Source organism: Dama dama, chromosome 9 (assembly GCF_033118175.1).
Source record: "Dama dama isolate Ldn47 chromosome 9, ASM3311817v1, whole genome shotgun sequence".
Classification (NCBI taxonomy): Eukaryota; Metazoa; Chordata; class Mammalia; order Artiodactyla; family Cervidae; genus Dama; species Dama dama.
Genome location: NC_083689.1, coordinates 25,565,602 through 25,582,473, shown reverse-complemented (window position 1 = coordinate 25,582,473; position 16,872 = coordinate 25,565,602). Strand labels below are relative to the sequence as shown.

The 16,872-nt window shown below is 52.3% G+C and overlaps 1 protein-coding gene across 10 annotated transcripts in view; it reads right to left on the bottom strand.

Moving 5' to 3' along the window:
* Nucleotides 1–16,872, bottom strand: part of P4HA2 (prolyl 4-hydroxylase subunit alpha 2) — a 69,578-nt gene that overhangs the window by 19,832 nt on the left and 32,874 nt on the right. For 3 of the 10 annotated variants that reach the window (XM_061150816.1, XM_061150807.1, XM_061150817.1), the window contains exons 1-5: nucleotides 16,101–16,230; nucleotides 11,914–12,050; nucleotides 3,593–3,691; nucleotides 2,876–2,972; nucleotides 2,422–2,573 (exon numbers count right to left, since the gene is read on the bottom strand). In XM_061150816.1, the coding sequence (XP_061006799.1) occupies nucleotides 2,422–2,573; nucleotides 2,876–2,972; nucleotides 3,593–3,689 (346 nt within the window). In that variant the 5' untranslated portion in view covers nucleotides 3,690–3,691; nucleotides 11,914–12,050; nucleotides 16,101–16,230. Of the gene's footprint in view, nucleotides 1–2,421; nucleotides 2,574–2,875; nucleotides 2,973–3,592; nucleotides 3,692–6,217; nucleotides 6,240–11,904; nucleotides 12,051–12,330; nucleotides 12,350–12,544; nucleotides 12,669–16,100; nucleotides 16,231–16,872 lie in introns of those variants that run through there. The other 7 variants (XM_061150809.1, XM_061150810.1, XM_061150811.1 and 4 more) reach the window with 7 other exon arrangements.

The following is a 16,872-nucleotide window of genomic DNA, read 5'->3' as shown; positions in this document are numbered from 1 at the left end:
TCCAGAAAGGTAATGATGACAGTCCTGGAGGTGTATGGCGTGATCCCCTCACCAAGAGTAGGGATCAGAGGATCATCTGAGCAGGCCAAGTACTGAGATGGGCCGCACATGCCCTGTTGTGCATGATTCCCCTGCCAGACCACACCGGCCTGCTCTGCTCACTAGGATAATTCCTGCCACTGCGACTCACATTGAGCTCAGGGCATAAGCTCCCTGACTGTGGTGCTCAAGACTACAGCCCCGAGTCTGGGAGAACCCTAACCACAGAAGCAACCAAAGGAGCTATTTTGTGACTCCAAGACCCAGCTGTAAAGCAAGATAAACATTTCCTGCAATCTCAGGACTTCAAGTGGGGGCCAGGCTCTCCCATGCTGATTTAGGGGCTTCACCTGTGCTCAGGAGCTAAGAATTGGAAGGGGAACGCCAAGGCCATTTCTTTTCCAGCCTCTTCCCACAGCACCCACAGCCTCAGGCACAAACATCCACTTCTAGCTATGCCTGAGGACCCAGGAGCCAAAATGCTGCAACCCTGTCTCCTCCATGGCTGCATGGTCAGGGACATTAAGAGTTTACAATCCAGAGAGAAAAAAGTGCTTTCCAGAAAAAGCCACATTGTTAGTGTTATTTCCCTGCCTCCCCACTCCACATTTCAGGGGCAAGAGCTCTGAAAGAAAAGAGATAAAAACAACCTACTGCTCTCTGGGGCTGTCCTATCTCCCTCTGGGTAATTATAAGGTTTTCCAAAGGAACCAGATGTTGATGGTGGGGGCTGGGTATGGAGAATAAGACTGGAGAGCAGGAGATCATCTGGGCGGGCTTATTCTCCTGCGGTGCAGGCAGAATGGCCAGTTCTGAGCTACAGGCCCAGGCTGGGAGGCAGGGTCTGGGAAAGACAGCCACGGCTTCTGGAGGCAGTGAGCTCACTGGGCACAGCTCCAGCCCGGCTGAGTTCACCAATCCCTCCCTAGAGGCCACTCTGCTCCCAGCCAAGCCAAGCCCAGCCCGGTCTGGCCACAAGGGCTAAAACGCCTCAGTTTGAGAGACAACGAATCTGAGGTTAATCAGCACTTCCAACTCAGGGAGGAGAGGCAGTGGGTCCAGGGGGGCTGGGCCCAAGGCTGGAATCGGAAGGGCCCACCTCCAGGCCTGCCCCACCATCTGCTGCTAAGAGGAAAATATTAGAGCATAGAAGTACTATCACAGTAAAAGCACTAAGCAGAGCTGAAGTTTTTTTAAAAAAAGTTCATACTCTGACCTGCAAATCCCACTTATGGGAACTGATCATAAGGAAATAATCAGAGGTGGGCAGATAGATAGGGGTAAGATTGCTGATAACTTGGGAACAATTCCATGTCCACTGACGACCATTTTCACACTACATCAGTGTGACGTATTACTGCTGCTGCTGCTGCTAAGTCGCTTCAGTCATGTCCAACTCTGTGAGACCCCATAGACGGCAGCCCACCAGGCTCCCCCGTCCCTGGGATTCTCCAGGCAAGAACACTGGAGTGGGTTGCCATTTCCTTCTCCAATGCATGAAAGTGAAAAGTGAAAGTGAAGTCAGCTCAGTCGTGTCCAATTCTTAGCGACCCCGTGGACTGCAGCCTACCAGGCTCCTCCACCCATGGGGTTTTCCAGGCAAGAGTACTGGAGTGGGTTGACATATTACTGAGCCAGACATTAAAATCACGTGGCAGGAGAACATTTAAAAAACATACACAGCAGTTGAAAAATTCAGGAAAACAGTATAAGCTTCTGTCACAAATCTGCCAATGGATTTGTCTTCTTTCTAAAAGATATGAATGGGAATGAATTTAGAGGAGGCCCACGCCCCCATCACTTAGCCCACTTAACCTTTGTTAATTTGTTTGGTCCCTCAAACATTCCCTGGTATGGTTCCATTTTATACACGTGTAAAAAAGACTAGGATTTTAATAGTGATTATCACCAGACAATTGGATTAAAAACTGTAATTTTCTTATATGGTTGTTTTTGTTTTCCAACTTATCTAGAAAAATGTATTACTAAAGCATAATTAGAAAAAAGTCACTCCCCCCCACCCCAAAAGGGACACCAAAACACTAGAAAAAGGCAAGAACTGATTTTTTTTTTGGCCATGCTGTGTGACATTCAGGATCTTAGCTCCCTGACCAGGGATCAAACCCATGCCCTCCTGCAGCAGAAGCACAGAATCCTAACCACTGGACCACCAGGAAACTTCCAAGAACTGATTATTATTAATATCACAATTGAAAGCAAGGACAGCCAATTGCCAGGTCCCCACAGAGATAAGAGCAGCTGCTGTCCGCACACTGCATGTGCACACCAACATCCTGAACCAGGACCGGCTCAGACCCACACACCGCAGGCGCAAGCCCAGGAACGCAGCAGCTCACGAAACCACTGCTCACAGCCCCTCACCTGCGGCCGAGTTCTGCAGGACAAGGTCCTCCAGCGCAGGCCAGTCCGTGTTTAGCCGCTTCACCAGTTTATAGGCATTCACAGGGTGGGCCAGGTAGCCCTCAGGGTCAGCAGCCGACTTGCTGGTCAGGGCTTCCATTTTGTCGGCCCAGCTGTAGAACCACAGAAAAAGGTAGACTAATACACCCATTCGCATGGATCTTGACCTATGGTAATTTTCCTGGGGAGGTTCAGAGGATCTCTATCCAGAAAGGAAAAAGCAGCAATCCTCAGCCCACATATTTAGCTACTCTGGGGGACTGGCATGAAGTAAACTCCAGGCCAGGCCCATACTGCCCCCTCAAGGGCTTCCTCTTATGGGCACCCTGGGTGGGCTCCTGGTGGGGGCTCCTGCCACCCTGCCACCCTGCCACCCTGGCTCAGGGTGGCTGTGGGGACTTAGGACATCAGACACCTCTTAATCTTGGAGAGCTTGGCTTCCTCCACCAGGATGTACTCCTTCAGGGACTGCACCAGGTCCTTCTCTGCATAAATCAGGTCTGTCATGTGTCCTGGAAGGGAGAGATAAAAGGGCCAGTAAGAAGTGGGTGAGGGACATCCAGCTCCCAACCTTGAGGCAAAAGACGTCAGCACAGAGGCAAGCTGAGCCAGGCGCATGTCAGCCCTCTTGGGGTCATGGGGGCCTAGGGTTAAAGGAGGCCTAGGCACTCACATGGTTCTGGCCCCCAGCTTTAGGAAGAGAGAGGCAGAGGCTCCAAGCAGATGGTAAGGGCACTGAGGACACCTGAAGGAAGAAACCCTGAATCTCACTCTCCCACTGTTGCCCAGCTGGGTCATGTTCCTGGGACAAGGATGTCCGAGGGGCTTCTCTGCTCAGAACCATTCTCTAGTCCAGGAGAAAGTTGGACAGAAAGGCCAGGCAGCCCAGGAGCAGCCTGCACTTTCCAGGGTGGAGGCCCAGCTGAGATGGCCACCTACCAGAAAGGACATCCAGGTCATCAGGAGTCAGAGGCGGAAACAGCAGCTCTGCAAGCCTGACTCTCCCCAGATCCGATTAAAACCAGTGGACGAGGCCACCCCACCCTGAAGGAGAACAGGCCTCAGGCAGTGCCATCCCCTGGCACTTGAGCCAAGGACTGCCCAGGCAGACAATAGTCCTGTTGGCACATACCAATAGAAGTGAAGAATTCAGCCTGCACGCAGCCCAGGACACCAAACCAGGCCACCAGCAACGTGGACTCCCAGGGTTTCATGGTCACAGAGGGCATTTCTGCAAGGCATTCAGTGATAGTCATTAGATCAACAATGGTAAAAAGCAACTCAGGAGAGGACACATACACATGTGCACATATACATAGACATTCAAACGTGCCAGACTCTGACCCAGCACATGGAAGTTAAGGAAGATATTCAGGATCACCAGTGGAAAGACACCAGGGTGTAGAACCAGGGATCTGCACTTAATTCTGTCCCCTGCTCTGGGAGGCTGAGTGCCCATGGGAGAGACTCTGCCCTCTCAACTTCTGATAACCACTGACAACATGCGAAGGCTAGATGGGGAGGAGCGACAGTCACCCCTGGTTCTAAAGGTCTGTCAGTTCAAGATTCTGACCCAGACCTCTTCTCTGTCTTTCCTTCCGACACAGGTGCCAGGACACTGCCGGGTGCTGAGGACCCGGATGTAACACACCGCCCGTGGGCAGAAAGAGAACCGAACACAACAAGCCCCTGGGGGTGGGGGGGGTCCACACCCAAAACAAGGTGTACAGCAGATGGTCAGCCAGAAGAGAAATCAAACTGCTCCCTGCTGGTCTGCATCTGGCCATGGTGAGAGCAGGCTGGGCAGACACTGCTCTTCCTGCATCGAGGCTGCTCGGCAGACACTGTCCTCATGGAGAATCACCATTCGCAAATATTTACTGTGCCAGGCACTGAGCTAGGTGCTTTGGATACAAAAATGAATCAGCCGCACAGGGCCAAAACCTTAGACTGGGCTGGGCTGCTGACATAAGTAAGAGGCTGTCTTCCCATCAGCCTAGAAATAGCCAGACGCAGCTCTGAAGGCAGAAGGCACACCATGGGGCAAGCCCACTGGCAGTGGACCCAAGTATACAACATAAGCTTCAGACATCATCTCCCAGCTGGGCCACGCGGCCCGGAGCACGCAGGAGGAACATCCACCCGAACGCCAGTTCTGCCAGTCCCTCTTCTTCCTGCTCTACTTCAGCCAAGCCCCACTGGAAATTTACTGAGAGAAAACAAGGAAAATAAAGGAAGTACAAAGGCTCTCCCTCCAAACTGCAAGCCTTATCTGACAGAATTCTAAGGCTGAGCTGACTAATGCCAGCTCATCAGTTTTTTGCCTGCAACGGCTGATTGGACACACAGTCACACCCATCATTCCTCACTTCACCCTTCCAGGAGAAATTCCAATCCACTGCGGCTCCCAGCTAGGCTCAGAGAAGCCCAACCACGACCCTCAACCCCAAACGGGTTCCTGTATGAAGAAGAGGGGGGCATCCCTGATGACTCAGCTTGTAAAGAATCCGCCTGCAACGCGGGAGACCTGGGTTCGATCCCTGGGTTGGGAAGGTCCCCTTGAGAAGGGAAAGGCTACCCCTTCCAGTATTCTGGCCTGGAGAATTCCATGGACTTTATAGTCCATGGGGTCACAAAGAGTTGGACACGACTGAGCAACTTTCACAAGAGGAAGGGGAGAGGATGAGTGAGTGCCCCCCTTTACCCCCTGCCAAATGTATGCCGAGCTGACAGTGCCCTAGGTGTCAGGGGCCCAGAGATACACAGGACAAGACTATTCAGCCCAGAACCTGCTGCAGGGTAGGGAGGAAGGGCTAAGGGGTCCACTATAAAGTTAGGGCAGTAGAGGAAAGCAAGTGCCTGAGAAGAGGTGACAGGGCCCTGTCCAGCCCCAAGGGAGGGCCCAGACCCTCCTTTTTCTAGTCCCAGATCTGCTCCCAGACCTCAGCACCCTGCATCCACCACCAGGATTCTAGAAGGCCTTTCCTCTTGCTTACATAAGACCCTTTCTCAGGGAATGGGGTCTACTCCTTGTACTTCAAGAGGCTTCATCAGCTTAAGAGAGCACCTTCTGTACACATGTAGGGAGGGAACAGTAAAAACCCAGAGCCAGGAGGCTGTGTCTGCTGACAATAAGGGATCAGCCAACTGCCTGTCAGGCTGGGGTGATGGAAGAATAGTACCCAGGCAGGAGGCCAGACTACACACGGCTGGAAAGTGGGGGGCAAGGGTCACCGTTTGTCCCCTGTTCCATCACCAGTTGCAGTGGCATGCCTCCTCGTGGATCAGATAACAAATTTAAGGAAGGGAGAAACCTCATTGTTTCTTTCAAACTGGTGATACTGGCCACGGTTCATGCTTTATAGCACTCACGAAAATACAGCCAGGTTCCTTCATTACATGAATACCAGCTGTCATTTCTCTGGAATGTGCTATCTGGCTTAGACTGAGACTATCCACGAATCCCAGTCTGGAGGCAGAGCCCAAAGAATCGCAGATGGGTTTCTGCGCGACCAAGGGCTTACAAAGTCCTGTTCTGACAGGAGGGGGCTGACGATCCTGCTGGCCCAGACACCGAGGCACTCCCACGCAGCCCCCAGACCACTCAATCTAAACTGTCACCCCATCCCATTTCTCCTGAACACTAATTTGTATTAGGTGTACAAAAGGTCATCTAATCAGGGTCAGGTTGGGAGGTGGCAGTCTCCAAGGACTGGGGTCACAGTGTCACCTGCATGCCCCCCATGCCATCACATACCTATACCAGAGCTTGCTGATGACAGACGAAGTGGGTGCCTGTATGCCTGCCAGTGCTGCCAGAAGCCCTCCAGGAACCCTCAGAAATCCACGCTGAATAGGCCTAGAAGTGGGCAACACTGAGCCCCCTTGTATGAAAATAAAGTAGCACCAAGCCTGAGCAGAAAACCCATACTGAGTTTTATGTAAGCTGCATCCCGAGTTTTGAACAAACTCTGGCCCATACCTGGCACCCAACAAAAAGGAAAACCTCACCACAGATTTGTTCGTGCCAGGAAACTATAACATCAGAAGATGTTACATTTCTTCCATACAATGGATGGTTATGGACTGTGTAGGAATGGATACTGTACGCTTTTTAATACCAAGAGAAGACCAAAGCATCTTGTTAAGTGAGAAAAATAGGCTCCCAAACAATATATACTCTATGCTTTCATTTTTATAAAGAAAAATTTTTATATATGGAAATTTACATACCTACATATATATGTAAGCAGGGAGTCATAAATCTAGTTGTTATCTTGGTGAAATAATTCTATTTTTCTCTTTATGTTTATTTGTATTTCCTAATCTTTCCATAAGAAGTTCTACGGGAAACTTGAAATATACTTTATATAATATCTAAAATGAGAAGAAAATAAAGCAAGCCCTCTCCAGTGGACTCCAGGAGACCCAGCAGCCTGAGTTGGGGCCCTCACAGGGAGGTCCTTCAAAGCCTGCCAACACGCTAGCGACAATAATTCACCGACCAGGCAATCGGCACTATTTCTAAGCACAGGGCAGTTCCAAGACATACAATCACAGGCCCCGGCAAGCTGGCTCTTTGGAGAGGACATTCACAACGGGGCCAAACAGCCATGAAAAGATGTTTCCAACTGCAAACCAGCAGCGTCCTCAGCTTCTCCCCTTACCTCATCAGGCAGGAACCTATGCCAAGCTCCCAGCTGCAACCCAAATACAACAGCTTGAGTTTTAACAATGTATTTAACAGCCTAGAGACAGAACATGGGTATGCCAAGAACAAACAGGTCTCGTTTGGCTCCGAACAAGAGGATGCCTGCCTTCTGCGAAGGGGCAAGATCTGCCTGAACAGGGCTCCCTCCAGTGGCCTCGCCTCCTGGTCGTGTGGCCAACTCTACGTGGCACAGTCAAGAGAACCTGCGCGCTCAACCGAGCAAGAGTTGACAGAGGCTCCAGAGATCCTACCACCTATGCACATGGATGTCCACTGAGGCCCATAAGCTGCTCTCCCTGGCACCCCAGGGGAGGGATGAGAGGTGCCCGACTCTCCTCACCTGATATCATGCCTCAACTATCACCCTGATCTGAACCGCCCCTAAGTCCTTCTTACTGCCATATTGGCCCCTGCCTGCACTGGACTCCCATCTTTGTGGCCTCCCTCCCACCTCTGCTCTACAAAGTAGCCAGCACGGCTTACTGCATCCCCTCCTTTGGTCTCTCTCTCAGTAAGAACCCTCCAAAGGCTCTCCACTGTTCTCAGAACAAAGTCCAAATTCCTTAGCACTTTTTGACTCTGTGTGACCTGGCCCTACTGCCCTCTCCAGCCCCATCTCATGACTCCAGATTTCATACCTTCAACAACCACATCACATGAAAAACAGCCTCCTTCACTGAGAACCTAAAGAAGCCTAGATGATCCTGCATACCTCTCCTTATGCAGCTGTCCCTCAGGATCCACACAGGATTGGTTCCAAGAGACCCCACAGACACCAACATCCACAGATGCTCAAGTCCCTTATATATTAGGCATCGTACAGTAAGCCTTCCGCATCGATGGGTGTCACGTCTGCAGATAGGGAGGGCTGACCTCAGTTTCTCTATCCAGCACCTGGACATGCTGACTTGTATTACCCACCGGGGTACCCTCAAAACCACAAGGCTCCTGCTTCAGTAACTAGACAACAACGTAGCAGAAAAGGCTGTACAAATCAACACGCAAAAGCCAGCTGGGTTTTCAGTCAGAGTCTTGGCACAGACTTGGCAGTCTAGGCAAGACTAACTTATCAGGAACCACGGAAAAGAAGACCCACACTCGGCTCTGCTGGATGCAACGGGAGGACCACCTTGTACTCTCTTGGCCTCACCTGCCTCCTGGGCCACCTGCTCTACCTCAGACCCAGTGAAGGACACTGCGCAGGCTCCAAATCTCAGACCCTTCCTGCAACTTCTAAACTCCAGTGAAGTGCCTTGCTGGCCTCTCTGGGGACTGCTAGAGGGCCTGGGAGTGCAATTGAGGACTGGGCAGGGTTGGGGGCGGTGGGCGGAAATAACTCCTCCTTGGGCAACTGTGACCAATGAAGAACAGACACAAGAGGACATCAGCATGTAAATCCCCTCTCCAGGCCTCCAGGGAGAAGCAGCAGAGCCCACCCAGAGATGTCCTGCACAGCTGAACAACTAGAGCACCTCTCTGCAGACTAGCCAGCTTGCTACAGCACCACCTGGGATTTGCTTCCCTTCCTTCTCTTACCCTTACTTACTTACCTCTCTCTTACTTACCCTACTCTCTTACCCTTCTCTTATTCCCTTACCCTTGCTACTTTGCAACTGTACCTTCTAACAAAGCATCAAGTACTTAAGCTCTCTTTTCTGGGAACTAGGCTAAGCTAACCACTATTCATGTTTCCAAAAATCTTTCACTTCTTCCAACACCTTGTAAACTAGATATATTTTCATCCCCATTTCAGATAGAGACATGTAAAATACATAACTGAAGCTGCTCAACTCACATGCTATAGCAAATCAATGGCAGAGCTCAGACGCAAAGCCAAAACATATCTTCCACTATTTATTGCTGCCTTCAATCCTACTCAGTAACATCTGTTGCCATATAGCATCCTAAGGACTTCCCAAAAAGAGGAGTCACACTGTGGCCTAGCACAACAGGCTTGCCCAAGTCAAAGACTTTATTGTGGTTCACAAAGCAGCCTTATGATATCCATAGCTGGATCCCACCAGAAGGCAGACAGCAACATGGGCTCAGAAAGACAGGAACATGGTGCCTCCAGTTCAAGTGAGCAGTCACTCCAGCCCAGACATCACAGCATTCACAGATGACCAAGTGGCCCAGCTCATGACAAGACAATACAGGCAGGCACACCAACCCTGGAGTCAGATCGTCCCAGAGTTAAACCTTAGTTCCACAATCACTTCCAGGTTTCAGAATCTTAGACAAGTTACAGTCTAAGGAGTTACAGTGACAAGTTACAGTCTTGGAGCCTCAGTTTTCCCATCTATTTAACAGTGATAACATCTCATAGGGCTGTTCTGAAGACTGAATGTGATGACAGATGTCAGCGGGCAGCCTAGCACCAGGCACAACTTCCACCAGTCATCAGCAACAGACCTGGAGCAGCTGACCCCTGGAGAGAAAGAAGGTCCAGTCTGTGAGACAGTGAAGACGAAAACAAAACAGAAATTGGAGAACCTCCATGTCCCAAGAGTGTCAAAAGAGATTCAGGAGAGGGTGGAGTCAGGCCTAAAGCAGCACACTGACCATCAGGAAGTTAACTTTGAAAACTGGCCAATCACTGGCTCTCTCACCAAGGAAGGAAAGTTCTCTGGCAAAAAACAGGTGACCAGACCTGTCCTCTGCAATCTCACCTATTTCTATGTCTCTAACCTGCACACTCTGAGTTCCTACAAATAGCAGGTCTCAGGATCATGGCCACACCCTGGGCCCTCAAGAGTGCCAGGTACAGAGCAGGGTATAGTCTAGCAAACACCTCCTGAAACGTCTAGAGCAGATGCTGGTCTGTGATCAGAGTTACATCCAGTGATCTGGAGAATCCACTACCCAAACATTTATAACCCTCTGCCCTGCAATGACACCACTTAAACACATACTTTCTCCTAGATCTCCAAGAGGTCTAATCCATACTTTTCAACCCCCTCTGCTCCTTCTGAGAATAAAAACTATATCCTTCATTCCACATCTGCAGCTCAAACCCCAGCAACCACAGGGGCCACCAGCCCTCTCTGCTCAAGAACAGACTCACGTCCCACCCTGGTGCACTTCAAAAGTCCAAAAAAACTGCTAGATTTTTCGAAGTTAAACTCTCACTCCAGCACCCTGTCTGGGCTTGCACGTGCCTGCATCACAGCATTTCCTGCCAACCTCCATCTGCATAAAATTAAACTTTAGACAGATCCCAGGAACCAGGGACACACCCAACAGCCCAACGCACAGCATGGCCAGCGTGGCCACACACTGGCCAAGGTCTTAACATCCAGTCTCAGGCCCTCCCAAGGATGTGGGAGGGCAGAGTCAAAAAGGGAGGTTCTCTCATGAAATGAGCAGACCCTAGATTTGCTACCCTACTCATTTCTCAGGGTTGTACCCATGCAGTAGCTCCTCATGAGCGCACATACTCTGAGCTCCTCCCTGGCATGTGACCAGCTGCCAGCAAGAAGCAGCAATCTCAGAGAGATTATGAGTTACCCATGGGCAAGGATTATACCACCGTCACTGCCTCCTCTCCCTCCTCCCTCATTCCAGCCCCAGGCACACTTTAAGCAAAAGCCCAGCACACAGGAGATACTCCAGGAATGAACAGAGATTGGCCAGGCTAAAACAGTGACAAAGTAGGCACTCTCCGGGGTACACCATTTCAGAGCACTAGACAGGATAGAAGGGCCTATCACAAGCCACAGACAATGCTCAGCTGCCACCATGTCTGCCTGAGATCTCTCAGAGAACTAGGGTGGCCCAGTACGACAGCATCTCTGGGATGAGGCCCCTAGCCAACTCACCCCATCTTTGCTACGTGGCTTCCCTGGCTGGGCCATACAGTGGACAGAGTCGGCTGTCTACAAAAGGCTCAAGAATAACAGGATTCAAAGCCCAAACATCCTATGAGTAGGGAGAAGTGAACAGAGCGGCTGGACCTGGAAACCCAGAACAAAGTGAGAAACTGCAGCCTGGAAGCTTCAGGGACTGTCTGAGCACAAGCCAAAGGAAACCACAGTTCATTCAACAGAGAATTAAATCATGGAATCTGCTATCCCAGATATGACATGGGCAGCAGCTTGCAAAACCGTTCTCTAAATTCTTAGGTGGACAGTGGATCTCTGCCAAATCAGGAACATCTGAGAATGCCCTAAGCTGCAAAGCAATGTTCCCCAACTCTTGATCTCAGAGCCAGGATCTCCTCCAAAAAGGCTGAGGTTGTTGAGCTTCAGATGGTTTATATCAAGCAGCACAAGCCTCAGGTATATCACTCTACAGCAGAAGACACCAGCCTCAGCCTTGGGAGGGACTTTGATATTTTTCTCCATCTTACAGGTGTCAATTAGAAGACAGAGACCAGGGGCCTGTGCCCTGGAAAAGGAAACTCCCACATCCACATTCACGCAGCAAGGGTTCACTGAGCTCCCTCCACATACAGGACACAATACCAGGCACTGTCCTCTCACTTAACGTTCTCTGGACAGGGTCTCTAGGCAGCTATCCACTAAAGTATCCCTTTCCCCATTTCCTTGCTTCCTCTAGAGTGCCCAGGTCACTTCCATTCACACAGGCTGTTCTGTCTGGGTTACCCTTTATTCAACCTTCATCTGACCACTCCAGGTCATGGGTCACCTCCTCCAGGAAGTCCTCTGGCCTGAAGCATCCTGTCCTCTACCAAGTACCCACAGTCCAGTGCTCCCTCTGAGCACACCACTCACCACACTGACCCGGGCCTGGCCTTTCCTGGTCGCTAGTCCGCGTGCCCCAGTGGGCCAGCAACTCCTTGCAGTTTCTGATAACACTGAAGGGTTCGTTTCTTGAATTAGTTAACTAGTTACAAGTCTCCGCGGCTGCTGAGGCAAAACTGGAGAGGAGGGGGAAAAGAAAAAAACTTTATCATCCAATAGCCTGTCTTAATGGGAACCAAACAGGGCCAAGGCTACAGACTCCCAAGCCTCTGGATGGAAGAAGGTGGACTAACACCAAACGGCCCCTAGAGGCCTGCCCGGCTCCCCCTGCCTCCTCCAAGCTCCGGGTGTCCTCGGGCCGGGCCGCCCCTTCCCGGGAGCCTGACCCTCGGGGCGGCCACGCTCCCCACCCGGTCCGGCCGCCCCGAGGGGACCGGCAGGAAGGGCGCCGCTGACCTCACCGCCCTTAGCTCGGGGAGGGGACTCGGCGGCGGGACAGGAACCCACGCGGGTGCAGAACCAGGGCGGAGGGCGCGGGGCTGCGGCCCGTACGGCGCGACCCCCGGCCCCCAGCTCCCGGCCCCGCGCGGGCAGAAGGTTCGGCCCGGTGACCCCGGCCGGTGCCCGAGCCCCGCGGCGGACCGGGCTGCCAGGCGGGCGGGACGCTCACCCGGACACGCGCCGCTCCCGGCGTTTCCAGAACCTCCCGCGGCGGCGCCGGGCCCGCTCGGCACCTCCTCCTGGGCGGCTCCGCCTCCCGCCGCTGCCCGGCTCCGCCCGCTTGAGCCGCCGCCACGTCCCCACCTCCCTCTCCCTCCCGGCTCCCCACCTCCCGCCCACCCCCAACCCCGCTCCCACCCGCGCCCCCCGCGCGTCCCAGGCCCCCGGTTCCGCGCCCCGACAGCCTCAGCCAGGAGGCGCCACCGCCGGCGACCCCCGGGAAGACCCGGGCCGCCCGGCCGCGCTGGAGCGGGGAGCGGGGAGCGGGCCCGGGACCCGGCGGGGGCCGGCCGCCCGCGCCCTTCATGCGGCCGGCCGCTCGCCGCACGTACGCGGCGCCCGCCTCCCCTCGGCGCTCCCTTGTGGGACTCTGCCCGCCCTCCTCCCCCGCCCCCTGGGCGGCTAGAGAGGCGCGCACGACCCGATCTTAGCGCGGTGGGGGGAGCATCCCTGGATGCTGGCCGACTCCCCTGGCCCCAGCTCAGGCCCGTTTCCTCGGTGGTCCTGCTGGATTACCGCTCCTACCCTCGCCTCCCCATCATCATCACCATCAGGTGACGGGGGGTGGGGTCACCCGGCCCTGGAGCTGGATTATCAGGGGTTATCAGGGAAGGGGACAGTGGATAAGGACCTGAAAAAGATCTGGGATCCACACCCAGGACCAGGTTCCCAAAGGGATTCAGGCTGTCCCCAGCTCCTGGATCCGTCACTTCTGGTGCTGAAATGTGTGGCTGAATAGGTTGATGAGAAGGGAGACCATCAAAGACCGATCAAAGCGAGGCGGGGGGCGCACATTGGAGTCAACCTTTGTTTTTCCCAAGCCTTTACATACAATACAGGCCAAAAATAGTGGACGCCACCTTCAGCCAATCCAGCCTGGGAGCGAGTGAAGGCAGGGATGCAGGCCTGAGCTAGCGGAGGCCCTGGCCACAGAGCAGGTTCCCACGCCTGCTCTGTGAACCTTTCTGCTGATGAATGAGGGGAAACACTGTCTGAGAATCTCATCAGGGAGCTAGCCCGGAGTGGGAGGTGCCCAGCCTCCGCCCAGACCAGTGTGGGGATATTCCCTGTGGCACACCGTCCAAGCTGGCAGCCCAGACCTGGGGAAGGCCTGAGCACACACAGAAATACACACAACACACATAAAACACGGAGTGAACCACTGTTCCGGCCTTCCTCAGGCACCAGCTGATCTCCCCAAAGCTCAGCTAAAACCAAATAGAGAGACTTCCTGCCTCTACTATACCCTGTTATACCACGGGAGCCTCCCTCTGTCTGCCCAGGTCCTCCCATCCTCTCCCCCTTCTCAGGAGCTTGCTGGACAGACCATCCCTTCTCTCTCTTGAATGTTCAACCTCCTCCTCTCAAATGGATCCACCCCTTGACCTATAAATATTGACAGGCCTTGGGACCTCCTTGGTAGTCCAGTGACTAAGACTTGTGCTCCCAATGCAGGGGGCCCAGGTTCAATCCCTGGTCAGGGAACTAGATCCTTTGTGCTGCAACTAAGACCCAGTGTAGCCAAATAAATAAATAAATATTAAAAAATATATATTTTCAGGCCTCTACTGTGGAAACAATAGAGGGCTTCCCTTGTGGCTCAGCTGGCAAAGAATCTGCCTGCAATGTGGGAGACCCGGGTTCGATCCTTGGGTTGGGAAGATCCTCTGGAAAAGGAAAGGCTACCCACTCTAGTCTTCTTGCCTAGAGAATTCCATGAACTGTATAGTCCATGGGGTCACAAAGAGTCAGACACTGAGCGACTTTCACTTTCTCTCTGGAAACAAGCCCTCACCAGCTACTGCAGTATCTCTCTCCTTCTCGACCACAGCAAAATTTTCTGAAAGAGCAATCTGTCCTCACTTTTCTCCCAAACCTCAGAACCCTGCAGTGGGCCTTCTGTCCCCCTCGCAAGACCAAACAAACTCTCCATAACTTCCAAGTCTAAATTCAACAGTCCACTCTCCAGTCCTCATTTGACGAAGCCTCCCGCACCACCTGACACCCTAGCAGCCTTTGGTCACTGCCTCCCGGAAACACTCTCGTCCCACACTATCCTCTCTGGCCATGTCTGCCCATTTGCATCCCCACCTCATCCCCCTCTGTCCCCATTAGTCAGTAAAGGTTGGGAGTTCCCTAGAGTTCAGGCCTAGGCACTCTGTTTTCCTAGTCTCTTTCTAGAACTTCTTCCTATACACAGAGGAAGCACACTTGTCTCTCTACCCTTGCCCCTGACTCCTGAACTCTAGACTGGCTGCACAATCTACATCTCTGCTGAGTGTCCACAGGTTCCTCAGTAAAAGCATGCCCAAGGTGGAGTTCATGCTCTCTCCCCTTCTCCTGCTCCATGCCTCTGGTACTCCTTGCCTCACTGGGGAACCCCCCACCCCCACCCCCACCCCCAGTTACCTCACTGGAAGCCTGGGAATCACCCTCAGCATTTCCCTCTTCCCTGGCTGTGTCCTTCTGTATCCCACATCTGTTCAATCCTACCACCTAAATCTCTCTCTAATTCACTTATTTTTCTCCATCCTCTTTCTTCTTTTTAATATATGACCACGGGATGCCATCCTTTAATAACTTGGCACAGGCATCTAGATATCAAAGAGATGTGTACTTAAAAAAAAAAAAAATGCAAAACATGAGAGTTGAGAATTAAGTTTTATTTGGGGCAAAATGAGGACTGCAGCCCGGGTCTCCATCCTCTTGCCCTTGAATGACTGCAGCAGTTTCCCAGCTGACTGCTCCCCTCCATTGTTTCCTCCCATCTCTCTTCCATACAGTGACCTGCTCCGAATGCAGCTCTGAACCCATCACTTTCAGCTTAGTAAACTGCATTGTTCTCAGGGGAAAAAATCCTCAAAGTGACCTACAAGGCCGCGAATGGTTTGGCCCCTGCTCACTTCTTGAACCGCACTGACCTTCCCCTCCAGTCCCTCTAACTGGCCATTTTCCCCCTCCCCATTCCACTCCCAGGCCTTTGCACATTCTTTTCTTTCTCTCTTGAAAAATGTCCCTCCTCCCCAATTAAATCCTTCAGATCCTCCCAGAAGGAATTTCCTCGCTTCCCTGACCAGGTCAAAACCTCCTGTAACAGTTGTTCATGCCCTCCATGCTTTGTAACACTTGCAGCAGTTGCTGTAGTTGAATGATTGTTTAGTTTAATGTCTGTTCCCCCTGCCCTGTCCACCACTACACACACACACACACACACACACACACACACCCCGCTGGCCTGGAGACTCCAGGAGTACATAAATAGTGTGTGTTTTTGTAAATCATCACATCCTCAGCAGCTAACACAAAACTGGGACTCAATAAATATTTCATGACTACATGAAGGGATGGGTGTCTCCTTAAAGCCTTGTTCCATAAAACTGTAGCCCAAAGGCTGACTGAGGCCTCCACAGAGCCTCAGAGTCCTGGGCCCCATTCATTCCTAAGTGTCTGCTTCTCCTCCTCCTCTGTCTCATATAAGGATCCTTACTGTTGGACTTAGGACTCACCTGGGGAATCAAAGTGATCTGACTGTCGTGTCTACTTCCTTCACCGCTTTGCCTTCCTAGGGATGGGGGCTGCTTCTGTCCTGTTTATCACTGTGTCTCCAGGTCTAGCACAGAGCCTAGAACCCAGAACCTAGACAGAGAGTGGGAAAGAAAAATACAGGAATGAATTAATGGACATGCCCCACTCATGTGGCCTCCACAGGCTTCACTACACCCATTTTGGGTCACTTAATAAATCAAGAGTCATGTCACACCCCTCTCCTCTCAAATCTACTGTGTAAATAAAGCCACACCTCCCTTCTGGTAATGGCTCTATCCTATTCATTTGTGCATTCACTCCACAAACATTTGATGGGCACCAGCTGAGGCCCTGGCTCGGGGTTCAGGGACCATGAAGATCAAAGAGGCTCTGTCTAGTGGGGGAAACTGGCAGGTGAACAGACGCCCACCCAGTCCCAGTCTTAGAGACCCTTCTTAGGCTCAAGATCAGGTGACTGCCACCTTTGACCCCAGCCTGGTTTCATTTGGGGCATCACCAAATGAAACCCTACCCCCATGTTGTCCCTAAGTGGTAACCCTGGCCAATGGCTCCTCAAAGCAGGCTAGACATGTTTACCCACCACCCCTACCCCAGAGAAGGACCTGGCATCTCTCCAGAAAGAGATGACAAAAATATCTGTGCTAGACAGATAGGTAACTGGATGAATGGGAGGGCAGGTGTGATGCAGCCTTTTGTGCTAAACCCAGGGGGTCCCCATCCCCTGAGCCAAGG